The sequence below is a fragment of the Oratosquilla oratoria genome, unplaced genomic scaffold, assembly GCF_046742065.1.
Source record: "Oratosquilla oratoria isolate Oo_2021 unplaced genomic scaffold, ASM4674206v1 SCAFFOLD57, whole genome shotgun sequence".
Taxonomy (NCBI): domain Eukaryota; kingdom Metazoa; phylum Arthropoda; class Malacostraca; order Stomatopoda; family Squillidae; genus Oratosquilla; species Oratosquilla oratoria.
In genome coordinates this window covers 221,157-248,976 of record NW_027467721.1, presented here as the reverse complement: position 1 = coordinate 248,976, position 27,820 = coordinate 221,157, and the positions used below count along the sequence as shown (strand labels likewise).

The 27,820-nt window shown below is 43.8% G+C and overlaps 1 protein-coding gene across 1 annotated transcript in view; it reads left to right on the top strand.

Moving 5' to 3' along the window:
* The window catches only part of LOC143023739 (uncharacterized), a gene marked incomplete at both ends in the record, with an annotated part of 123,354 nt that overhangs the window by 46,027 nt on the left and 49,507 nt on the right, over positions 1–27,820 (top strand). Inside the window, 3 exon segments of the mRNA XM_076182342.1 lie at positions 791–992; positions 1,142–1,307; positions 24,333–24,387. Coding sequence (XP_076038457.1) covers positions 931–992; positions 1,142–1,307; positions 24,333–24,387 — 283 coding nt within the window.

Below are 27,820 nucleotides of genomic sequence, written 5' to 3'. Positions count from 1 at the left end.
AAATTGGCACCAACACGTTCAGAACTATCATATGAGGAGAGACTAGCAAAACTTGAGCTACAGACATTAGAGCAAAAAAGAGAGAGAGGAGACTTGATAACTATTTATAGAATCATGAAAGGCATAGAAACTATTGATAGAGAGGATCTCATAAAATGGGAAAGTAGAGATACAAGAGGACACGGAAAGAAAATCAAGAAAGTTATAGAAGAGACCTGAAAAAGAACAGCTTTTCCCAAAGGGTAATAGACGTTTGGAACAAGTTAGATGAAAATGTGGTGTGTGCAAAAACGATACACGAATTTAAAAACAGTCTAGATAAAATGAGTTGAAGATGAGACACCACGAGCATAGCTTCCCTTTCCGTAAAATACAACTAGGTACAACTAGGTCAACACACAAATTGGATGAAAAAATAGTATGTGCAAAAACCATACAAGAATTTAAAAACAAACTAGATGCTGAGTGATACAAAGATGTGTCACTACGAACATAGCTCCCTGTATAATACAACTAGGTAAATACACACACCAATAGCATACTGTGCAAACATCAACACCAACCCATTACCTACACCACACTATGGTGGTGAGACAGCTGGTGAGGGAAGACATGACTGCTCAATACTCCCATTTTGTGTAGAGTTAGGGTAACCACAACTGATTAATTATGTGGGTTCAGAAACCTCTTGGGATGGTGACTATTTGGTGCAGTGAGCTTGTAGGTAGATGCAACAACTCCACATGGCTAAACTACTAAGATTTTTATTCATAACCTTTTTACATTTTAGGTTTCTGGATATTAAAGGCAGAATATGTAAGAGATAGTAGCAAAGCAGGATGTTGGCTCAAAAGAGAAGACTATGAGTGGAGCATCTTTGATGAAGTAGCTAAATACTGTCGTCGTAGAAGATGGTTAACAGGAAAGGGCATGTTTGCAGGCTGGACAGTGTATATTCACTTAGAACCAAGAAAACGTAAATGTTTCTCAAGGTAATTTTTTTTTTTCCCCTCTCTTTCCTTGTTGCTTATACTGTAAGTGATAAATATTTGTGTTGCATTCTTTTATAATGGTGGAATGATTTTGACTATGTGTAATCCATTTTGCATGTGGATTATTCCCAATATACTTTCTTCCCAAGGATAATATGTGGTGGAGGGGGCAGAGTCTACTCCAGAGAAGATCTTAGAAGACGATTACCAGACTTTGTATTGGTTGAAAAAACAGATGTTAAAGAAGCTAGAGCATTGGTTGGACCAAGAATCCCCCTAGTGAATACCAGTTTCATTATTGAAACACTTGTCATGGTATGTGTATGTGTAGTACTGATATTTCCATTGTCTTTATTTACAAAAGTTGTTACTGAGTGAGAACCAGAGGTGCTTGTGCATGACCATTGACTTTGCAGAGTTCCATTGAGCTCTTTGATGTGATGCTTGACAGTGCTTTTCTATGTTGTGTACAAAGTTTCACATGTGATGAATTTTTATTTTAATAATTATACAGGAAAAGAGAAATGCTTCTGGGGTTCCATCTCTTTTTCTCCATATATGTCAAACTTGCCCATCAATCAATCTACAATTATATACCCAAAGGCTTCTCCCTAACAAGGGATATATACATATATATATATGTATATATATGTGTGTATATATATATATATGTATATGTATATATATATATATATATATATATATATATATATATATATATATATATATATATACACACACACATATGAATATACCAATGACTTTTTCACCCTTACAAGGGAGGTAGCCAAAGTCAAAGACATTATTCCACTTCCACCTATTTCATCTCCACATACTCCACTCCTATTCACCACCCCTCCCTCCCTCTTTTCTTGGCTCCTGAATGATGGGTCATCCCTGCACCTCATCCTTTGCCCTGAGTCAGAAGCAATTTAGCAAGACACAGCAAGGCTGCTTTATCTAATGGGCGACCCCCCCCCCTCCATCCCCTCATGCAGAAACAAAGAAGGGGAGAAATCCCTTCGGGCTGTGTCTAAATATCATTCACACATACTCCCTCTCCCTCCTCACCCATGCATCACAGCACCATACATATACAACAATTCTCCACTCACCCCTATCATCTATCTTCTCCCTTCCTCAACAGACATTCCCCTCTTTCCCAATGTCCCTTTTACCCCATCCATCCATCTCATCCTTGGTTACCCCCTCATGTTTACTCCTTCCACCTCTGCCTTCTACACCTCTTTTACTAATCTTTATTCACTTATTCTTTCCATGTGTCCAAACCGTCGCAATTACGCTTTCATCAACCCTATCTCCCAACTCCTTTTCCACTCATGCTCTCCTCACCTCCTTGTTTCTCACTCTATCCAATCTAGTAACCCCTACCATACTTCTCAGGCATTTCATCTCAAATACATTTAAGCTACTTCTCTCTTATATTCCATGTTTCTACCCCATACAGTGCTGTTAGTACAATCACTCCTTCATACAATCTCCTCTTAGCATCCATTCCCAAATGTTGTCTTCTCATTACATTTTTTAATCCCCCAAGGCATTTATTTGCTTCTCTCAATGTACATTCTACCTCCACTCCTCCCTCTCCTGTCACATTCACACACAAGTATCTAAAGCTACCCACTTCCACCAGTCTCTCTCCCTTAATACTCACTTCCAATTTGCTGCCATCCCCTCACCTTGTACATCTCATCACCTTACTTTTACCCACATTAACTTCAACTTCCTTCTTTTTCGTATGCCTTCCCAAACTATGTGACTAACTTCCTTAATTCCTCTTCTGATCCTGCTATGAGTGCAGAGTTGTCAGCAAACAACAACCAGCTTATCACCTATTTTTTCTCCATTTTCTGTAACTATCTCCAGTCCCTGTCCCATTACCCTTGCATTTACTTCTTGCACCATCCCACCCATAAATTGAATAGCCAAGGTGACACAACACACCCCTGCAAAGTCCCACCTGTACCTCAAACCACTCACTCTCTCCATTGCTTATTCTAACAGAAGCTACTCTTGTAAATAACTCTTGACTGCTCATAAAAGCTTTCCTCCTAAATGTATCTGCAATACCTCCAACAGTGCCTTCCTCTCTACCCTTTTCCAAATCCATAAAGACCCAGGGAGGGAGGGAGTGAACATGAGGGGGCGTCCTAGGATGAGGTGGATGGATGGGGTGAAGGGGGCTTTGGGGAAGAGGGGAATGTCTGTTGAGGAAGGATGGGAGAGGACAGAAGACAGGGGTGAATGGAGAATGGTTGTATATGGATGATGTTTGGGATAGCATGAGGTGAAATGGGCGGGTGGATGGGGGGTGAGGTAGTATGTGTGAGCAAAATTTGACGCAGCCCAAAGGGATTTCTCCCCGTCCTCTCATTTTATGCAATGGGGGGACGGAGAGGGGGGGGTCGCCGATTTAATGAAGCGGCCTTGCTGTGGATGTGCTGTGTCTTGCGACACTGCTTCTGACCCAGGGCAGTGGACAAGGTGCAGGGATGACCCGTCATTCAGGAGGTGCTAAGATGAGAGTGAGGGTGGAGGGGTGTGGAGTGTATTCAGGGATGGAATGAGTGGGAATGATTTTATGCCTTTTTCTTTTTGGCTACCCCCCTTGTAAGGGGGAAAAAGCCTTGGTATATGTATGTATGTATAAAGACCCAATTTTTTTTTTTTACCTTTTCCTAAAGCTTTCTCACATAACTGCCTTACCACAAAAATCTGATCCACACAACCCCTACATATCATCCACTGCCCACACTGTTTCTCATCAATTACTCCCTCTGTTGCTTTCCTAACCCTCTTAATCAAAACACTCCCATGAGCCTTCCCGCCCCCTGGGGCTAGGGGGTGTAGTATAGAATATAGCCCCCGCCATGTCGGCAGCGTGTCGTAAGAGGCGACTAATGCCGATCCCCGGGCGGGGCTCTTGTTTCCCCACACAGGGCTTTCTCTTAGACTTCCTTTTCCACTCTCCCCTTCTCTTCCGCTTGCTGTCCCCTCCCTCCGACCAAATTTTCAACCACCCCTCTCAGTAGCGGCGCTACACCCATCCTACAGTAATGCGTCCCTGCCAATAGGTTCGTTGGTGGCAGGGTATCATGCCACCTCGAAGGGCGCCTGCATTGCAGCACGGTAAGCCGGTGCAGTAGGATTTCGATCCAAGTCCTAGCCCAGGCGTGAGGCTCCGCCTGGTGCCGTCCTCCCTATCCTCACTTACAACTTGGCCTTGGCAGCCAATCATGAAAAAATCCCCTTTTAGTGGGGTGGCTGGCCCCCTAAATCCAGCTCCAGCTGACGCAGCTGGTAAGACAGCGTCGTCTACCCCAAATAAAAGACTCCTTGGCATCAAACATGCCCCAAGGCGCCTAAACTTTTTCGAGCTCATGAAGCTAGTTACCCCTTTTGGTACTGTCGAACGTATCTCTCTTCGTGTTAAGTCAAATTATAACAACTTTTATGTGCGTTTCTTAGCTCCATCAGAATGCATTACAGCCAGCGTTGCCCTCAATGGTAATAAAATCGCGGATTCGATCTTAAAATGTTCCATCCTAAAAATATCAAATATTGAAGAACAAGACGATGACTTCGTCCCTAATGATACATACCTTACCCCCGAGCTCCCTGAACGTCCCCATCCTTATGCTTTAGCCCCCGTGTATAACCTAGTGACTGTTGAGGAGGGCAGTAACGATGTCCTAATATTTGATATGATCAACAAAATGATCGCCAACCCTTCACTCACTCCAGAAACCTTCACGCGCTTTGGTCGCAACACCTACCTAGTGAAGGTAAGACCCCGCAAGGGATTTATGCTCCAGGGTATGTCTGGAGATTTTTATGGCAGCGGAACCCTCAAGATTTCTCCATATGATGACTATAATGGCTCAAAGGGTAAGATTTTTAACTCTTCCCTTAGTAGCCTTCCAACCACTACCCTCCTTAACATGTGCCCCCAGAACATTTTGGATACCCACGTAGTGTCCAAGTACAGCCCAGAAGAACAAAAGTTTGTCCCAACGCCACTAATAATATTAAAGTTCTCTGACCCGAATCCCCCAGACGTGATCGTGATTGGACCCCACCGCTGTACGGTTAGATCCTACGTTCAGTCGCCAAGGACGTGCACCCGCTGCCTGCGGTACGGTCACTCCTCCAAGATCTGTGGTTCTCCTACCCTCTGCCGCAACTGCGCCAAACCATCCCACGTCACTGAGGGTGAATGCTACGATCTTGTGCAACCTGCGCTGCTTGTAATGGCGCTCACCGCATATTCTCGAAGGAGTGTGAGGAACACTCCTGGCAGAGACTGGTCTCGGAAACTGCGTACAATAACCGAACCAGCTTTCGTGGTGCGGCAACCATCCTACGGGGGGGTCAGCGCCCCGCGTCTTACGTGTCGGCAACGAAGACTTCAGTAAAGGCTAAACCGTTGCTCCTTCCCTCATCATCACATCCGGATGCCACATCATCCGCTGCGACCGTCCCGCGCAACCCTCTCAATCTTCACGCCAGTTGACCTCCCAGCGTATCATATCTCATGTCACCGACAGTAATCTTATGCTTGTTTCTCCCCCTCCACATCTGACAAATACATCTGATCTTGGCACTCTGGATCCAGTTAATCCTTCTTCTCGACCCGTGATGTCTTCTGATAGATCACCAAAGAAGCGCCCTGAAACCAGTAAGTCACGGTCGCCCCGGAACAACTCTAAACCCAGCAAGTCATCAAAGTCTCCTACTAAGGTCTATAGATCGCCCACACCATCCTTTGAAAAAAAGTCCCCCTCTTCGGGGCAATCGAGCTCTCAGCCCCCAATGGCGCAATCTAGCGCCAACTCTTCATCAATGAGGGACTTCCCCCAGATGACATCCATCTCCACCCCGTCGTCTGTGCAGGATGGGGAGATTCCTGGTACCGAAGACGGTGTGATGAAGAGCCCAAGCAATTCCACAACTTCGCTTTTGGGCCTTCCATCACTCCTGCTGTTACCTAAACATCCCCCTGCCCTTTCCGGCAAGAAGCTTCCCCAGAAACGACCCCTGCCCGATGGTGACTCGAGCGACCGCCCATCCAAGACCGCGCCCTCCAACACCTCCCTTCAACCTCCTCCTTTAGTGTCCCCCAGATCCAATAAAAAGTTTACACAGCCTCACCCTATCAAAACCACGCCAGATCCGTCGAAGAAACAACCTCCTTCTAATCCCGATCCGTTTTCTAAATCTCCAGAACAAAGACTGAAAGAAAGAGACCAGAGAGCCAAGATCTTACTTCAAAAAACTCCTATGGGACGCGAATCTCGTAAACCCCATGATGTCCAACTTAAGCCATCCCCCATCGGGGGGCGGCACTCTAATTAATCCTTCAAATTCTCACCTCCCACGACACTCCTTCAATGGAACATCCGAGGTCTCCGTGCGAACGGGGAGGAGTTGAAGTGCCTCCTCCGTGAACACAACCCCGGAGTTGTCTGTCTTCAAGAAACTATGCTTCCCTCCAGTCACTATAATCTAGGTATGAACTACAGGTTCTACAGTACCGTTGCTGCAGCTGGTTCTCCAAGCAGGGGTGGTGCTGCGATAGTTGTCCACGCAAGCGTTCAACACACTACCATCCCTTTGCGCACAACTCTCCAGGCGGCCATCTCCCAGCCCCAAAGGTGGAAGTTGAAAGCGGCAAATTGGTCACTCTTTGGGGAGCTGTGCTTCAAACTAAGTGACTTGCACATGGACGACCCGATTCAAGCTTATAAGCAATTCGTCTCAATTGTTCTTAATGCCGCCGGCGGTTCTATACCGGTTAGCCGCCCGCCAATGTGCCTCCTAAAATGGGTTCATGGGAAGAGAACACAAAAATATGTTAGAAGACACAAGGATAACGCTAAACAAGATAATGGAAGATGGAGGAAGAATAGTTATAATGGGTGACTTCAATTGTAAAGAAATCTGCTGGGAAGAGATGATAGTGAAGGGTGGAGACGACCTATGGGGAAATATACTACTTGATATGATTATAGGACATACAATGACGCAATGAATACAGGAGAATACTAGGTATAGAAATGAAGAAGAACCATCAAGACTGGACCTAATATTCACATCAGAACCTGAAATAGTGGACAAGATTGAATCTTGTAGCATGGTATTTTTTACTTTCATTTCCGCCCACAAAATTGCATATTACGTTGATACATTTTAATTTACAAGATTAATAATTAAATTTCTATTGCTATATTGCGCCCATGGTCGAAACTAAAAAAAATACCCCGGTATTCAATATGGAATGTCAGCATACGCGGATTTGGTCATATACGGTAATTTCAGGAACCTAACCGTAAATAAACAGTAAATAAAGCTTTAATGTACTGTATAAAAGAGGGAAAATACACGAAAATAAAGATACATGTATTGCAGGACATTGTACATACAGTACATGTACATATATGTATACACTTTCACTTAACGACCAATTCGGTTAACGACGGCGCGCTGGTCCCAATTGTTGTCGTTAAACGAGGAGTACCTGTACTTACCATCTCCTCAGCCGTCCCTCCTTATAAATGACACCATTGTCTCAAACCCGTGCGAGGTGGCCGAGGAACTTGCCACACACTTCTCCCATGTTTCCAGCTCTACTGCCCTACATCGAGAACTCCAGCTACCGGATCACGTGACGAATTTTAATGACCACGCTCCCACAGACACTGATTCTTACAATCTGCCCTTCTCCCTCCGCGAACTCAAGCACGCCATCGACCAGACGCCGAATACTAGCCCAGGCGATGACACGATTATTGTCGACATGATTAACCACCTTCCTTTGGAGGCTCTCACAACCCTTCTGACGATATATAACAGGATTTGGTACTCTGGTCTCTTACCATCTTAGCGATCGTCTACGATCGTCCCCATAGCCAAGCCAGGCAAGGATCACCAGATCCCTTCTAGTTACCGGCCGATCGCCCTGACGAGTGTGTTATGCAAGTTGTTTGAGAGGATGGTCAACCTTCGACTTACCCACCACCTGGAGAGTAGAGACCACCTCACCCCTTACCAGTTGGGCTTTCGCCGACACCGCTCCACCTTAGATCCTCTGCTCCGTTTTTCGACACACGTGCAGGACGCCCTAGTGCACAACATGAATACCATCGCCGTCTTCTTCGACCTAGAGAAGGCGTACGACACGACTTGGAGAGGGGGTATCTTGATGAGCCTCCTCGAGATGGGAGTGCGGGGTAGGATGTTTTCCTTCCTTTGAGCTTTCATATCAGATAGAACTCTGAATGTGAAGATCAGCAGAGTATATTCGTTGCCCAAGCCCCAGGAGCAAGGTGTCCCCCAAGTCAGCGTCATCAGCCCCACCTTGTTCTTGGTCAGCATCAATGGGATAATCCAGGCAGTTGCTGAGGCAGACACTTCACTCCAGTGCTCACTCTTCGCTGATGACTTCCTTTTGTACTTCTCCTCCATAAACCTTTTCACGGCAATTACACGCACTCAGCGCGGTGTAAATGCTGCTACTTCCTGGGCCTCTCGCAGAGGCTGCCGATTCTCCTCATCGAAGACGGTGGTGATGCACTTTTGCAGGCCTCAGCAACGACCGTGCCAGAATGTTCCTTCACATATTATCATGGGAGGCATTCCAATACGCTATGAACAGTCGACTAAGTTGCTTGGGGTAATTTTTTACCAGCACCTTACGTGGAACAGCCACATCCTCAGTCTTAGACGATCTTCCCTCTCTGCCCTCAACATCTTAAGGGCGGTTTCTGGACGCGACTGGGGAGCGGACCAGCCTTCGCTCCTCAGATTATACCATGCCCTCATAAGATCACGGCTGGATTACGCGTCCCAGATCTATTCTTCGGCAAGTGCGACGTCCCTCCGCTCCCTCGATACAGTATGCCACCAGGCTTTGCGACTGTGTACTGGTGCCTACTGTACCTCTCCTGTCGAATCCCTCTACATCCTCTCTGGCGATTTGCCGCTCTCTAACCGAAGGGAGCAACTTTTACTCTCCTTTTACTTCAAGTGCAAATTGTTCAGAAAGATACCATCTTTTGACGTGGTTAATAATGTGAGACTCAGGGATAGGTACAACACCAAAAGATCAGCTTCAGTCCCACCGCACCTACGCGCGCTCCGTCTACTTGAGGAGGGAAGCGGCTGCCCCTTAAGGTGTCTGAGTCCAGAAACTTTGATACCCCGCCTTGGTGCAGGCCCATTCCTGAGTTCTGCCCCATGAAACTGTCAAAAAGTGGGCACCTGCCCTACATCGTTGCTGCCTTGTTTGAGGAGCATAAAGAATTACATGCCAACTCCATCGCAGTCTATACTGATGGGTCAAAATCTCCTGCTGGTGTGGGCTGCACAGCCGTTACATCATCTCAAACTTTCACAGCAAAATTACCCTTCACCTCATCTGTTTTTACGGCTGAACTTTACGCAATTTTACTCGCTTTGAAGCATTTTATTTTTGATTCAGATTTTAATGATTTTACCATTAATAGCGACTCTCAATCATAAATTTTAACACTTACTAGCTTTATTCCGTCCCACCCCATGATATCTGAGATCCAAGAGTGGCTAACGAGAACAGCAGCCAGGGAAAAAACTATCTGATTCTGCTGGTGCCCCGGACACGTTGGTATCATTGGCAATGAGAAGGCGGACAGGGCGGCCAAGTCTGCGGCAGCCCGTCCCTTACCATTGCGCGGGGACTCTTCCTTTTCCGACATCCGCACTACCATCTCCTCCTGCGTGCGTAGAAAGTTTGACACCACCTGGGACAATATTAGAACGAACCAAAAACTGCGGAGCATAAAATGTTCTGCAGATCGCTGGCCACTCCTTTCCCACCACAACCGTTTTTATCCGAAACTTTTAAACCGTTTACGTATTGGACATACAAAGGTAACTCACGAATTTTTATTTACTCTTCCCCGGATTCCCCCTTCTTGCGTGAGGTGTGGCTCCCCCTTTTCCGTCCGTCATTTCCTGCTCGAGTGCAGATACTACGAGCCTTGGCGGCAGAAGTGGGGCCTTCTTCCTGACCTCCGTAAGATGCTTGGTGCTACACCCATGATACAACCCCTTGTAGGATTTTTAAAAGACATTAATTTGTTTTACTATATTTAATTTTAACTGTGTTGTACCTATTTATTAGTAGTCTTACTTCTTGTGTAGTTCGCTGCTTAATGTCTAGGTTTCGTATATGTTTCGTAGGTTATTTTAATAATTAATCAGACAATAACTTTGTAGTTGTTTTAATTTTTAGAATTTTAATATTTTAACCTTGTTATCTATTTTATCCCGTGGAATGAATGGTCTAACGACCCTGTGCCGGGCTTTTGCCCACTCTAACTAATCAATCAATCAAACCATAAGCCTTCCCAACTACACTCAACAAACTAATCCCTCTGAAACTACTACACTCACACTTGTCCCCTTTTCCCTTGTAAAGTGGAATTAAACAGGCAGTCCTCCAGTCCTCCAGCACTCTACCCTCTTTTAGACAAACTTTAAACAACCTCATCAGCCAGTCCACCATCACTGTACCTCCCTTTTTTAGACACTGCATGACACCTATCCAACCCAGGTGCCTCACCTGCTCTCATCATTTTAATAACATTTTTCTCCTCATTTTTCTTTATTTCTCCTCGATTTTCCTCATTCATCACTGTCATTTTCTTAGCGCTTCCCACTGCTAAGTGGGAACAAGAAGGATGGGAGGAAATAGAAGGAGGGGTAGTGAGTGGTGCGATGAGGAAACAAAGAGGGTCATAGAAGAGAAGAAGCAAGCATTCACAGACTGGTTACAAAATAGGATGAGGGAGTCATATGAGAGATATAAAGAGAAGAGAAGAGAAGTAAAGCACAAGGTAAAGGAGGCAAAGAGGAGAGCAGATATGAAAAGGGGTAAGAGTATGACAGAAAATTTTGAAAGTAATAAAAAGATGTTTTGGAAAGAAATTAAGAGAGGAAGAAGAGGCAAATCAAGTAGAGAAGAAAAGGTAAAATGTGCAGATGGTGAGATGATAATGGAAGAGAAGACAGTAAGAGGAAGATGGGCAGAGTATTTTTGGGAGCTACTAAATGTTAAGGAGGATAGGGAGGGAAAGATAGTTGCAGTGAGAAGTGTTAAGAAAATAACCGTGATGAGTGAGGAAAATGGAGGAGAAATAAGAAAGGATGAAGTGAAGGCAGTTGTTAAGATGATGAAAGCAGGTAAGGCACCTGGTCTGGATGGATGCCATGCAGGATGTCTAAAAAAAGGAGGTACAGTGATGGTGGAGTGGCTGGTGAGGTTATTTAATGCTTGTTGGAGAGAGGGTAGAGTGCTAGATGACTGGAGGAGTGCCTGTATAGTTCCACTTTACAAGGGAAAAGAGGACAAGTGTGAATGTAGTAGTTTCAGAGGGATTAGCTTGTTAAGTGTAGTTGGGAAGGGTTATAGGAAGATCTTGATTGAGAAAATTAGGAGAGTAACAGAGGGAGTAATTGGCGAGGAACAGTGTGGATTTAGGACAGGTAGAGGTTGTGTAGATCAGATCTTTGTGGTAAGACAGGTATGTGAGAAAGCTATAGGAAAAGGTAAGCATGTATTTTGGGCTTTTATGGATCAGGAAAAGGCTTATGACAGGGTAGATAGGAAGACACCATGGGAGGTTTTGCAGACACACAGGATAGGAGGAAAGCTTTTAGGAGCTGCCAGGGCTTTTTATGAGAGTAGTAGAACATGTGTCAGGATTAGAAATGGAGAGAGTGAGTGGTTCGAGGTAAAGGTGGGACTTTGTCAGGGATGTGTTATGTCACCCTGGCTGTTCAACTTATATATGGATAGGGTGGTGTGAGAGGTAAATGCAAGGGTGGTGGGTCAGGGATTGGAGATGGTTAAAGAAAATGGAGAAAAGTGGGAGGTGAGCCAGCTGTTGTTTGCAGACGACACTGCACTTGTAGCAGGATCAGAGAAGGGATTGAGGAAGTTGGTGACAGAGTTTGGGAGAGTGTGTGAAAGAAGGAAGTTGAAGATAAATGTGGGTAAAAGTAAGGTGATGAGATGTACAAGGGGTGAAAGTGGCAGCAGACTGGAAGTGAATATTAAGGGTGAGCTGGAGGAAGTGGATAGCTTTAGATACTTGGGTGCGAATGTGGCAGGAAAGGGTGGAGTGGAGGTTGAGGTAGAATGTAGATTGAGAGAAGCGAGTAAATGCCTTGGATTAAAAAGTATAATGAGAAATAGATATTTTGGAATGGATGCTAAGAGGAGATTGTATGAAGGAGTGATTGTGCCAACAGCACTGTATGGGGCAGAAAAATGGAACATAAGAGTGGAAGAGAGAAGGAGTTTGAATGTGTTTGAGATGAGGTGTCTGAGAAGTATGATGGGGGTTACTAGGCTGGATAGAGTGAGAAATGAGGAGGTGAGGATGAGAACGGGGGTGGTAAGGGAGTTGGGAGGTAGGGTGGATGAAAGAGTATTGGGATGGTTTGGACACATGTAAAGAATGAGTGAAGAAAGACTAGTAAAAGAGGTATGGAAGGCAGATGTGGAGGGAGTGAACATGAGGGGGCGACCTAGGATGAAATGGATGGATGGGATGAATGGGGCTTTGGGGAAGAGGGGAATGTCTGTTGAGGAAAGACGGAAGAGGACAGAATACAGGGGTGAATGGAAAATGGTTGTATATGGATGATGTGATGCATGAGGTGGAATGGGTGGGGGGATGGGGGGTGAGGTATATCTGTGAGAAAAATTTGACGCAGCCCGAAGGGATTTCTCCCCGTCTTCTACTTTTCTGCATGAGGGGACGGAGAGGGGGGTCACCAATTTAATGAAGCAGCCTTGCTGTGGATATGCTGTGTCTTGCAACACTGCATCTGACCCAATGCTGTGGACAAGATACAGGGATGACCTGTCATCCAGGAGGTGCCAAGATAAGAGGGAGGGGAGTGGAGTGTATTGGGGATGGAATGGGTGGAAATGATTTTTATGCCTTTGTTTTTTTTTTTTTTTTGGCGACCTCCCATGTAAGGGGAAGAAGCCTTTGGTATATATATATATATATATATATATATATGCAAAGTAGACCACTTGGAAAAAGAAACTAACGAAGCAGAGCGCTTTCGTATATTACATCTTCAGTGCAAAAATTACTGAAGATGTAATGTACGAAAGAGCTCTGTTTCGTTAGTTTCTTTTATCCAAGTGGTCTACTTTGCACAAGTGAACACACATACCCGTGTTCTTATTAGCATATATATATATATATATTTATATATATATATATATATATATACACATATATATATACACATATATATATATATATATATATATATATACACACACATACATACATACATACATATACCAAGGATTTTTCCCCCTTACAAGGGAGTTAGCCAAAAAGGAAAAGGCATTAAATCACTCCCACCCATTCCATCCCTGAATACACTCCACACCCTTCCACCCTCCCTCCCATCTTAGCACCTCCTGGATGACGGATCATCCCTGCACCTTGTCCACTGCCCTGGGTCAGAAGCAGTGTTGCAAGACACAGCACATCCACAGCAAGGCCGCTTCATTAAATTGGCGACCCCTCCTCTCCATCCCCCCATGCATAAAAGGAGAAGACGGGGAGAAATCCCCCCACCCATTCCACCTCATGCATCACAACATCATCCATATACAACCATTCTCCATTCACCCCTGTCTTCTGTCCTCTCCTGTCCTTCCTCAACAGACATTCCCCCCTTCCCCAAAGCCCCCTTCACCCCATCCATCCACCTCATCCTAGGACGTCCCTTCATGTTCACTCCCCCCACATCTGCCTTCCATATCTCTTTTACTAGTCTTTCTTCACTCATTCTTTCCATGTGTCCAAACCATCCTAATACTCTTTCATCAACCCTATCTCCCAACTCCCTTTCCACCCGTTTTCCTCCTCACCTCTTCATTTCTCACTCTATCTAGCCTAGTAACCCTATCATACTTCTCAGACACCTCATCTCAAACACATCTCATCACCTTTTACCCCCATTTATCTTCAGCTTTCTTATCACACACTCTCCCAAACTCTTTCACCAACTTCCACAATTCCTCCTCCGATCCTGCCACAAGCGCAGTGTCGTCTGCAAACAACAGCTGGCTCACCTCCCACTTTGCTCCATTTTCTTTTACCATCTCCAATCCCTGACCCACCACCCTTGCATTTACCTCTCGCAATACCCCATCCATGTATATGTTGAACAGCCAGGGTGACATACCACATCCCTGACAAGTCCCACCTTTACCTCGAACCACTCACTCACTCCATTTCTAATCCTGACACAAGCTCTTACTTACCTTACCTTACCATCGTACCATATCCTCTTGGACTTCGGCAACCATGGAGCGCCACCGTTCACGGTCTCTTGTTACTTGTAGCATCTGTGCTGGCTTGACTTGTTTTCCCGTTGCCCTCATCAGCCCATCCATATACTTCTTCCTCTGCTGCCATCATTCCCATCATCACCACCTCTTCCAACCCTTCCCTCCGCATTATATGTCCTAAGAATCGCAACTGTCTTTTCCTTATTGTTGTCATCAATTCCCTATCTGTCTCCATTTCTCTCAATACTTCTTCATTTGTTTTCTTCGCTGTCCATGGTACTCTTAATACTTTTCTCCATATCCACATTTCTGCTGCTTCTAAGTTTTCCTGCAATTTTTTTGCTGATTGTCCACGCTTCTGAACCATATAATAGTGTTGACCATATAAATGTTTTAACTGTTCTCCTTATATTTGTAGACATTTTCTTGTCTACAGATATAAGGAGAAGCTCTACTACCCTCATAAAAACTCTTGACAGCTCCTAGAAGCTTTCCTCCTATCCCGTATATCCGCAAAACCTCCCACAGTGACTTTCTGTCTACCGTGTCGTAGGCCTTTTCCAGATCCATAAAAGCCCCAAAAATATCCTTCCTCTTTCCTATAGCTTTCTCACATATCTGTCATACCACAAAAATCTGATCTACACAACCTCTACCCGTCCTAAATCCACACTGCTCCTCACCAATTACTCCCTCTGTTCCTCTCCTAATCCTCTCAATCAAGATCCTCCCTTAAGCCTTCCCAACTACACTTAGCCCCTTCACTCCGGGGCACATCGCATCTGACAGCATTAGCTGCCCGACGTGGGATGATGCGTCATAATAATCACATTTTAAAAAATAAAGTCAGTGCTCAATCGTTCGTTTTCTTTCACCCATGTATTTTGATAACCATAGAAAATATGATGAAGCCAGTTTAGAGAGAATGAAGGTTACGTAGGTAGGACTACAATAAATATAATCAAGATAGTGACGTCAGCATCATCTAGTACCCACTTGCTCCTCATGCCGCCTACGTAGGCCTCACCGTATAGAAGTGGTTAACAAGTTAATCCCTCTGAAAATACTACATTCACACTTGTCCCCTTTTCCCTTGTAAAGTGGAACTATACAGGCACTCCTCCAGTCCTCCAGCACTCTACCCTCTCTCCAGCAAACATTAAATAACCTCACCAGCCAGTCCACCATCACTGTACCTCCTTTTTTTTAGACATTCTCCATGGCATCCATCCAGACCAGGTGCCTTACCTGCTTTCATCATCTTAACAACTGCCTTCACTTCATCCTTCCTTATTTCTTCTCCATTTTCCTCACTCATCACTCTCATTTTCTTAGCATTTCCCACTGCAGCTATCTTTCCCTCCCTATCCTCCTTCACATTTAGCAACTCCCTAAAATATTCTGCCCATCTTCCCCTTACTTCCTTCTCTTCCATTATCATCTCTCCATCTGCACCTTTTACCTTTTCTTCTCTACTTGATTCGCCTCCTCTTCCTCTCTTAATTTCTTTCCAAAACATGTTTTTATTACTTTCAATTTTTTTTGTCATACTCTTACCCCATTTCACATCTGCTCTCCTCTTTACCTCCTTTACCTTTTGCTTTACCTCTCTTTTCTTTTCTTTGTACCTCTCATATGACTCCCTCGACCTATTTTGTAACCAATCTGTGAAAGCTCGCTTCTTCTCTTCTACAACCTTCTTCGTTTCCTCATCCCACCATTCACTACCCTTCCTTCTATTTCCTCCCATCCTTCTTGTTCCACACACCATCTTTGCACACTTTGTGACTCCCTCCTTGAACCATCCCCATTCCTCCTCCACACCTAGCTCTACTCTATCCTTCACTCCCTCCCACTCCTTCAGCTTCTTGTACTCCTCCTTTTCATTTAAAGAGTTCACTCTAAGCACCTCCCTACCTTTTGTCCCTTTCCTCTTTCTCCATCTATCCTCCACTCTCAACTTACCTTCCACCAAAAAATGACCTGATATTCCCCCACCCTCTCCCCTTAGCATATGTACATCCTTAACTCTTCCTATCATAATCCTATTTACCACTACATAATCCATTAATGCTCTATCTACCACCCTTCCATCCACCACCCTCTCCCAAGTGTACTTATGCTTGACTTTCTTCTTAAACACTGTATTTGCTATCATTAACTCTCTTGCTAGACATATTTCCTCCATCAACTCTCCACTACAATTCTTTCCTGGAACTCCACATTTCCCAACCACTTCAATTGGATCATTTCCTACCCTAGCATTTAGGTCTCCCAGTACTATTACATTGACATTTCTCCCTAAATCCTCTATGCACTCATTTAAATCTACCCAAAAAGCCTCCCTTTCTTCTACACTCTTCTCACTGCCAGGCCCATAAGCACTTACAAAAATCCACATCTCCTTTCCCAGTTTCACCTTCATCCACATTATCCTTGAGGAAACCTCCTTCCATTTCACTACCCGTTTACCTATCTCTTCACTTACTAGAATAGCTACCCCCTCCCTCCCTCGCCCTCTCTTCACTTCTGATAACCTCCCACTTACACTCCCAAACTTACACTCGCCCTTCCCTTTCAACTTAGTTTCACTCAAAGCCAACACATCCATCTTCTCACAAACATACTACCTATCTCTTCCCTTTTACTCTCATCTGTACCACATCCACGCACATTAAAAGACCCAAACCTTAGGGTACTGGTCGTAAAACTCCTAGACCCTCTTATGCCTTTACTTTTTTTAGGAATGTTCCCTGTAGGGCTACAAGAAGGATGCCTAGTCCCAATCCCTGTCTTTTTCTTCTCGCCTCTTAGGATCCAGGTGGAAATACTAGGTGGCAGTATTCTTTTCCCCCCACCACAGGGAAGGTAGGCAAAAAAGGAAATGAATATTCAGAGAAATTGTACAGGACAGTAACAAGTGGTTGGGGGACAAACATACTACCTATCTCTTCCCTTTTACTCTCATCTGTACCACATCCATGCACATTAAAAGACCCAAACCTTAGGGTGCTGGTCAGAAAAATCCTAGACCCTCTTATGCCTTTACTTTTTTTAGGAATGTCCCCGGTTGGGCTACAAGAAGGATGCCTAGTCCCAATCCCCATCCCTTTCTTCTCGCCTCTTACAATCCAAGTGGAAATACTTGGTGGCAGTATTATTTCCCCCCACCACAGGGAAGGTAGGCGAAAAAGGAAATGAATATTCAGAGAAATTGTACAGGACAGTAACAAAGTGTTGGGGGACAGCATAATGGAGGGACAGTCGTAGTATAAAAGTGTCATCATTTCTCTATGAACAGAGTTTTCCTCTATCACAGACAAAATGATGTGTGGCTCTGGTCTGTAGGGGCGCCCCATATAGACCCTAAAATATCAAGTGCATGCTACTGTGCCACAATAACATGCAGCCAATACCCCAGACAGGTATACAGTGCTCGACAAAATTCGCGCCTGCTTAGGCAGGACCGGGCGCAAACTATGGCGAAAAAATGATGGTCATTTTGATGGTGAAACAAAGATGTCAGAACTCGCGCCTGCCTGTATGACGTCACTGCATCCAAGGACGATGCGACCAGGGAAGCTGGAGCGCGTCAGTTGCCTCAGGGCATTCGTGGAGGTAGGGTGTGAGTGGCGTTGTGCTCGTGAGGGGGCCAAGTTTTGTGTCGCATTTTTTTACCTTTTTTCCCTTTTCAGTGTAAATATGGCTCCGACCAACCATTTAAGCAATGAACAGATTGCACAGGTGCTGGTATTGAAAGATGCAGGCCATGGAACGAAAGAAATAAGTGACTTGATGAACATAAACTCTTCCACAGTGCGCAGGTGGATAAGGCGTCGACGCCAAGAAAACAGTGGTGCAGACCCAGTGCCTAGAAAACACACTGGCAGGCCTAGGAAAACTTCCCATAGGGCCATTAGTAGCCCTTCACCATAGGGCCATTAGTAGCCCTATGGGAAATTTTCCTAGGCCTGCCAGTGTGTTTTCTAGGCACTGGGTCTGCACCACTGTTTTCTTGGCATCGACGCCTTATCCACCTGCGAACTGTGGAAGGGTTTATGTTCATCAAGTCACTTATTTCTTTCGTTCCATGGCCTGCATCTTTCAATACCAGCACCTGTGCAATCTGTTCATTGCTTAAATGGTTGGTCGGAGCCATATTTACACTGAAAAGGGAAAAAAGGTAAAAAAAATGCGACACAAAACTTGGCCCCCTCACGAGCACAACGCCACACACACCCTACCTCCACGAATGCCCTGAGGCAACTGACGCGCTCCAGCTTCCCTGGTCGCATCGTCCTTGGATGCAGTGACGTCATACAGGCAGGCGCGAGTTCTGACATCTTTGTTTCACCATCAAAATGACCATAATTTTTTTGCCATGGTTTGCGCCCGGTCTGGCCTAAGCAGGCGCGAATTTTGTCGAGCACTGTATATACACACACACATATATATGTATGTAAGTGTGCAAAGATGGGGTGTGGAACAAGAAGGACAGGAGGAAATAGAAGAAAGGGTAGTGAATGGTGGGATGAGGAAACAAAGAAGGTTGTAGAAGAGAAGAAGCGAGCTTTCACAGATTGTTTACAAAATAGGACGAGGGAGTCATATGAGAGGTACAAAGAAAAGAAAAGAGAAGTAAAGCAAAAGGTAAAGGAGGCAAAGAGGAGAGCAGATGTGTAATGGGGTAAGAGTATGACAGAAAATTTTGAAAGTAATAAAAAGATGTTTTGGAAAGAAATTAAGAGAGGAAGAGGAGGCGAATCAAGTAGAGAAGAAAAGGTAAAAGGTGCAGATGGAGAGATGATAATGGAAGAGAAGGCAGTAAGGGGAAGATGGGCAGAATGTTTTAGGGAGTTGCTAAATGTGAAGGAGGATAGGGAGGGAAAGATAGCTGCAGTGGGAAATGCGAAGAAAATGACCGTGATGAGTGAGGAAAATGGAGGAGAAATAAGGAAGGATGAAGTGAAGGCAGTTGTTAAGATGATGAAAGCAGGTAAGGCACCTGGTGTGGATGGATGCCATGGAGAATGTCTAAAAAAAGGAGGTACAGTGATGGTGGACTGGCTGGTGAGGTTATTTAATGTTTGCTGAAGAGAGGGTAGAGTGCTGGAGGACTGGAGGAGTGCCTGTATAGTTCCACTTTACAAGGGAAAAGGGGACAAGTGTGCATGTAGTAGTTTCAGAGGGATTAGCTAAGTGTAGTTGGGAAGGCTTATGGGAGGATTTTGGTTGAGAGGATTAGGAGAGGAACAGAGGGAGTAATTGGTGAGGAACAGTGTGGAATTAGGACAGGTAGAGGTTGTGTAGATCAGATTTTTGTGGTAAGACAGATATGTGTGAAAGCTATAGGAAAGGGTAAGGATGTTTTTTGGGCCTTCATGGACCTGGAAAAGGCTTACGACGGTAGACAGAAAGGCACTGTGGGAGGTTTTGCGGATATACGGGATAGGAGGAAAGTTTCTAGGAGCTGTCAAGATTTTTTATGAGAGTAGTAGAGCTTGTGTCAGGATTAGAAATGGAGAGAGTGAGTGGTTCGAGGTAAAGGTGGGACTTCGTCAAGGATGCTTTATGTCGCCCTGGCTGTTCAAGTTATACATGGATGGGGTAGTGCGAGAGGTAAATGCAAGGGTAGTGGGTCAGGGATTGGAGATGGTTAAAGAAAATGGAGGAAAGTGGAAGGTGAGCCAGCTGTTGCTTGCGGACGACTCTATGCTTGTGGCATGATCAGAGGAGGGATTGAGGAAGTTGGTGAAAGAGTTCGGGAGAGTGTGTGATAGAAGAAAGCTGAAGGTAAATGTGGGTAAAAGTAAGGTGATGAGATGTACAAGGGGTGAAAGTGGCAGTAGTCTGGAAGTGAGCATTAAGGGAGAGCGGCTGGAGGAAGTGGATAGTTTTAGATACTTGGGTGCAAATGTGGCAGGAAAAGGTGGAGTGAAAGTGGAGGTAGAATGTAGATTGAGAGAAGTGAGTAAGTGCCTTGGTGGATTAAAAAGTGTAATGGGGGATAGACATTTGGGAATGGATGCTAAGAGGAGAGTGTATGAAGGAGTGATTGTGCCAACAGCACTGTATGGGGCAGAAACATGGAACATAAGAGAGGAAGAGAGAAGGAGTTTGAATGTGTTTGAGATGAGGTGTCTGAGAAGTATGATGGGGGTTACTAGGCTGGATAGAGTGAGAAATGAGGAGGTGAGGAGGAGAACAGGGGTGGAAAGGGGGTTGGGAGATAGGGTTGATGAAAGAGTATTAGAATGGTTTGGACACATGGAAAGAATGAGTGAAGAAAGACTAGTAAAAGAGGTATGGAAGGCAGATGTGAGGGGAGTGAACATGTAGGGACGTCCTAGGATGAGGTGGATGGATGGGGTGAAGGGGGCTTTAGGGAAGAGGGGAATGTCTGTTGAGGAAGGACGGGAGAGGACAGAAGACAGGGGTGAATGGAGATTGGTTGTATATGGATGATGTTGTGATGCATGAGGTGGAATGGGCGGGGGGATGGGGGGTGAGGTAGTACGTGTGAACAAAATTTGACGCAGCCCGAAGGGATTTCTCCCCGTCTTCTTTTTTATGCATGGGGGGATGGAGAGGAGATGTCGCCGATTTAATGAAGCGGCTTTGCTGTGGATGTGCTGTCTTGCGACACTGCTTCTGACCCAGAGCAGTGGACAAGGTGCAGGGATAATCCGTCATCCAGGAGGTGCTAAGATGAGAGGGAGGGTGGAGGGGTGTAGAGTGTATTCAGGGATGGAATGGGTGGGAATGATTTTATTCCCTTTCCTTTTTGTCTACCTCCCTTGTAAGGGGGAAAAAGCCTTGGTATATGTATGTATGTATGTATGTGTGTATTGGAGAAATCATATGACAGGTGTTATGGGATGTATTATGGATCTATGGGATTTGGGTAAGGGAGTAAAAAATTTTCACATGAGTAGTAGTTTGTGGGGAGTAACTAGATTGAATGGTTTGAGGTGAAGGTGGGGCTACACCAGAGTTGTGTAATATCACCATACTTGTTCAATGTGTATATAGATGGGGTAGTGTGGTAGGTATACAAGATAGTGGTGGACGGCTTTGAAGCTGGTAAGTGAGAGTGGGAAGTGACTCAGATGTTATTTGCAGATGGCACTGTGCCTTTTGCTGAGTTGGAGGAGAGATGTAGTTGATTGCAGAGTTTTGGGGGGTATGTGAGAGAAGCTGAAAGTAAACATGGGTGGACTTAAGGTGATAGGATGTTCTTTGGGAAGGAATTGCAATAAGCTCGGGGTAAGGTGAGAGGCTAGAGAAATTACAGAGCTTTTGAGTATTCATGATCATATTTAGCAGGGAGTGGAGTAGGGGTGGAAGCAAATTTTATAGTAAGAGAATGTTTTTGGTGGGGATTGAAAAATATCATGATGAATAAATATTTGGAAATGAATGCTAAAAGAAGACTTTAAGAGGGAGTGATTGTGCCTATGACTGAATGGAGCAGAGGCTTAGAATAAAAGGATGCAGAAAGGAGCAGCCCAAATGTGTTTGAGATGAAGTGTAAGAAGGTTGGTGGGAATTATGAGGATGGATAGAGTGAGAGCTTGGATGGAAAGAGCTGGCAAATAAGGTTGATCAAAGAATACTGGGATAGTTAGGACATATAGAAAGAATGAATAAAGACAGACTAGCAAAAAAGACTGTGGAAGGCAGAGGTGGGTGTAGCAAATTTGAGAGGAAGACCAAGAATGAGATGGATGGATGGGGTGATAGGAACATTGGATGTAAGAGGAATGTGTGTTAAGCAAGAAAGAAAGAAGAGAAGAGATAGGTGTGAGTGGAGAGTAGTAGTCAGTGGATGAAGAATTGTTGTGGCTGGAAGGGATTTCTTGTCAGTCCAATAAATTTATGAGTGGATAAGGAGGAAGCTCACCATATAATGAAGCAGAGGGGGAAAAGCAGCTTTAGCTCTCAGGAGGTGGTGTATGTTGCTGTATTGCCTGTAACTCAAGGAGTTGGTTGAGGATAGGATGAACCTTCCTCTATAAGAAGCTAAGAAGGAAGGGACAAGAAATTTTAGTTTGGATGTGTGTGGGATGGATATGGGGTAAGAATAAAAGAAACAATATAGATTTAATATATCTAGACTATGCAAATTTTTTTTATACCGTCCCCCACGAAAGACTACTTACTAAATTAGCTTCACATGGAATAAGTGGTAGCCTATTAACCACTTCACTCTGGGCCAAAAATCTCGTGGGCAGCATTAGCTGCCAGACGTACGATGTTGCGTCATAATACTCACATCATAAAAAATAGTCACCGCATATATCGATTGTTCTCTTTCATCCGTGAATTTTGATAACCATAGAAAATGTGATGAAGCCAATTTAGAGAGTATGTCAGTTATGGAGCGACAACTACAATAAATATAATCAAGATGCCGATATGGCAGCCTCGCGTATCCACTTGCTCCTCATGCCGCCTATGTAGGCAGCACCGTATGGAAGAGGTTAAGTTGGACTAGTAATTGGTTGAATGATCGAAAACAGAGAGTTGTTTTAAATGGAAAAACTTCTGGATGGAAAAATTATACAAGTGGAGTTCCTCAGGGTTCTGTTCTTGGGTCACTTCTACTCATAGTATATATAAATGATATAGACCATGGACTAAAATCTACTGTTTCCAAATTTGCTGATGATACAAAACTGTGCGGAATGGCAAATGATCACTTAAACCAATTAGATATTCAAGAAGATTTAGATAAATTACAGCAATGGTCTGAAAAGTGGCTAATGAAATTTAACAAGTAAATGCATAGGTAAAAATAACAGTAAGTACGATTACAAGTTATTTGGAAATTTGTTAACAAAAGTGAATAGTGAAAAAGATCTTGGCGTAATTATCAATAACAATCTCAAATCATCCAAGCAGTGTATTTCAGCCTCTGAGAAAGCAAATAAGATTCTAGGGCCGATTGCGTGGACTTCAAAAGTCCATCACTCATTAACAAGCTATATAAATCTTTAGTTCGTCCACATTTGGAATATGCTGTTTCCGTATGATCACCGAATCTCATTAAAGACATTGACAGACTGGAAAAAATACAACAGCAAGCCAGAAAACTGATTCCAAATATCAAAAATAAATCATGCAAAAATTGACTAAAAAAGTGTAGACTCAGAGGTGACTTGATACAGGTCTTTAAAATTCTAAAGGGAATTGACAACATCAAAAGTGACAGAATTTTCACCCTGAATGAGAATCAGACAAGAAACAATGGTCTCAAACTGTCCAGAAATAGATTAATTTTGGAAGTGGGTAGAAACAACTTTGCCAACCGTGTATTAATGAATGGAATAAACTTCCTGCAGAGGCAGTGCAATGTAGTTCAGTTTGAAGCTTTAAGAATCATTTAGATAAACACCTAAGCAAGATGCTGTAATGATTATAATTAATTTTATATTTGTTTTTGTTTTGTTATCATTTGTCTGTTTGATTATTATTTATTATTAGTTATATGTCAATTTATAATTATTTGCTATTTACATGATTGTTTATTACTTAACTATACCTATGCAAATATTTATTTGTTATTTACATTATTATAGTTTTTATTTATTCATTTATTATGATTTTTTCGCATCAGACATAGATATGGACCAAAAGGTCTCCTGTTGGCATGCTCCACCTTTGTAATCCTTTGAATATGCTTTGACACTGCCACTCTTCTTATAAGAGGGGAAGGGCCTGTTGATATGGGTATATTCATGTTGAAAAAAAATGTATATTGAGGGGAACCAGTATATATGTACATGGTCCCCACCAAGTCATTGGCTGGTATATATGATTTACATGGTCATGTAACTGGAATTACCCAAATATGTGGTGTGTACTAAACAATTCTTAAATACCAGCTGCTTTGCTATATTTTTTTGTATTCTGTTTTCTTACTGTATTTGGATTTATTTCTTTAACAGAAAAGAGATCCAAGGGACATAGAGCCATATGTTATAGACATTGAAGAAATTACAGGTAAGAGATTTTAGTAATTTGTTGTAGTGTTTGTAGGGACCCAAAAAACAAGAACAGGTTGACCCCAGATATTTGTATTGGTTTCCTACCATTCTTTAATTACCAAAGTGCATAGATTTGTGAAATGAGTCAAAATTGTACAGTAGGCCATATGCCATTATAATAGTATTTGGCCAAATCCTTGCATTGTAAAAGAACCATAAGATTCTAGGCCTCACATATGATACTCATGACTTTCAGCCCACATATCAAAGACCTGACAGCAAAAATCAACAAGAAAACAAACCTACTGAAATCCTTCACAAGCACTGACCTTAGACAACAGAAACTAATAGCCTTCTACAAGCAATTCAGAAGAACCACCCTTGACCATACTTCCACAGCATGGTTCCCAATACTCAACAAGACAAATATACATACATACATACATATACCAAGGCTTTTTCCCCCTTCCAAGGGAGGTAGCCAAAAAGGGAAAGGCACAAAAACACTCCCACCCATTTCATCCCTAAATACACTCCACACCCCTCCCACCCTTCCTCTCATCTGAGCACCTCCTGGATGACGGGTCATCCCTGCACCTGCCCACCGCCCTGGGTCAGAAGCAGTGTCGCAAGTCACAGTACATCCACAGCAAGGCCGCTTCATTTAATCGGCGACCCCCCCTCTCCGTCCCCCTTTGCATATAAGGCGAGGACGGGGAGAAATCCCTTCGGGCTGCGTCAAAATTTACTTACACATACTACCCCACCCCCACCCCCCGCCCATTCCTCCTCATGCAGTCACAACATCATCCATATACAACCATTCTCCACTCACCTCTGTCTTCCGTCCTCTCCCTTCCTTCCTCAACAGACATTCCCCTCTTCCCCAAAGCCCCCTTCACCCCATCCATCCACCTCATCCTAGGACGTCCCCTCATGTTCACTCCCTCCACATCTGCCTTCCATACCTCTTTTACTAGTCTTTCTTCACTCATTCTTTCCATGTGTCCAAACCATCCTAATATTCTTTCATCAACCCTATCTCCCAAATCCTTTTTCACCCCTGTTCTCCTCCTCACCTCCTCATTTCTCACGCTATCTAGCCTAGTAACCCCCACCATACTTCTCAGACACCTCATTTCAAACACATTCAAACTCCTTCTCTCTTCTTCTCTTATGTTCCACGTTTCTGCCCCATACAGTGCTGTTGGCACAATCACTCCTTCATACAGTCTCCTCTTCGCATCCATTCCCAAATGTCTATTTCTCATTACACTCTTTAAACCACCAAGGCATTTACTCGCTTCTCTCAATCTACATTCTACCTCCACCTTCACTCCACCTTTTCCTGCTACACTTGCACCCAAGTATCTAAAACTATCCACTTCCTCCAGTCGCTCTCCCTTAATGTTCACTTCCAGTCTACTGCCACTTTCACCCCTTGTACATCTCATCACCTTACTTTTACCCACATTTATCTTTAGCTTTCTTCTATCACATACTCTCCCAAACTCTGCCACCAGCTTCCTATATCCCTCCTCTGACCCTGCCACAAGCGCAGTGTCGTCCGCAAACAACAGCTGGCTCACCTCCCACTTTTCTCCATTTTCTTTAACCATCTCCAATCCCTGACTCACTACCCTAGCATTCACCTCTCGCACCACCCCATCCATGTATAAGTTGAACAGCCAGGGCGACATAACGCATCCTTGACGAAGTCCCACCTTTACTTCAAACCACTCACTCTCTCCATTTCTAATCCTAACACATGCTCTACTACTCACATAAAAACTCTTGACAGCTCCCAAAAGCTTTCCTCCTATCCCATAAATCTGCATAACCTCCCACAGTACCTTTCTGTCTACCCTATCATAAGCCTTTTCCAGATCCATAAAAGCCCAAAAAACATCCTTCCCCTTTCCTATAGCTTTCTCACATATCTGTCTTACCACAAAGATCTGATCTACTCAACCTCTACCCGTCCTAAATCCACACTGTTCCTCACCAATTACTCCTTCTGTTCCTCTCCTAATCCTCTCAATTAAGATTCTCCCATAAGCCTTCCCTACTACACTCAACAGGCTAATCCCTCTGAAATTACTACATTCACACTTGTCCCCTTTTCCCTCGTAAAGAGGAACTATACAGGCACTACTCCAGTCCTCCGGTACTCTACCCTCTCTCCAGCAAACATTAAATAACCTCACCAACCAGTCCACCATCACTGAACCTCCCTTTTTCAGACATTCTGCATGACATCCATCCAGACCAGGTGCCTTACCTGCTTTCATCATCTTTACAACTGCCTTCACCTCATCCTTCCTTATTTCTCCTCCATTCTCCTCACTCATCACTCTCATTTTCTTCGTATTTCCCACTGCAGCTATCTTTCCTTCCCTATCCTCCTTCACATTCAGCAACTCCCTAAAATATTCTGCCCATCTTCCCCTCACTGCCATCTCTTCCATTATCAACTCTCCATCTGTACCTTTTACCTTTTCTTCCCTACTTGAAGACAAATATACAGTATAAAATTTTTATAGAATGGAGCACTAAAACTACCCCACTTGAACACCTGGATACTGAAACCAAAACCCTCCCCATAGAACACTGCATGAAAATGACAGGGACACAATTCTTTGCCAGAACTCTGAACACCACATGCCTTTCACTGGACTGGAAAAAGGCTAACATTGTACCAATATATAAAGGAGGAAACAAGGAAGAACCAACTAACTACAGGCCAGTCTCACCAACAAGCACTATAGCCAAAATTTGTGAGAAAATCATCAAGAATAGATGGGTAAAACACCTGGAAGACAACAATATAATAAACTCAAGACAATTTGGGTTCAGACAAGGAAGATCATGTACCACAAACAATATGTTTCTACTCAAAATTAATAGACATGGTACAAGAAAGGAATGGATGGGCTGATTGTGCCTTCCTGGACTTACAAAAAACTTTTGACAAAGTACCACACAAAAAATTATTTAAAAAAAACTGGAACATATAGGAGGGATACGAGGGAATCTACTAAAATGGATGGAGGACTTCCTGATTGGTAGAAAGATGAGAGTTGGGCTCAGAGAAAAATATTCAGGTTGGAAAGAGGTGATCAGTGGAGTACTGCAGGGATCTGTATTGGCTCCAATAATGTTTGCTGTTTATGTGAATGACATGGATGATGATGTGAAATGTTACATGAGCTTCTTTGCAGACAACGGCAAAGTGTTAAGGGACTGTGGGAAGTGCTTATAGGTGAACGTGTCATAAAAGTTGTTCAATTTCTTTGGTGAACTTATGTATACTTACTCTATCGGAAAGAGTATTATTGCATACTAAATTGTTTTAGTAACATGTATATATTACGTGTAGTTAATTTTTTTCTTTCTTTTTTTTATGATAGTATCTGTAATCATTGAAGTATCCACAGGCATAGGTAATC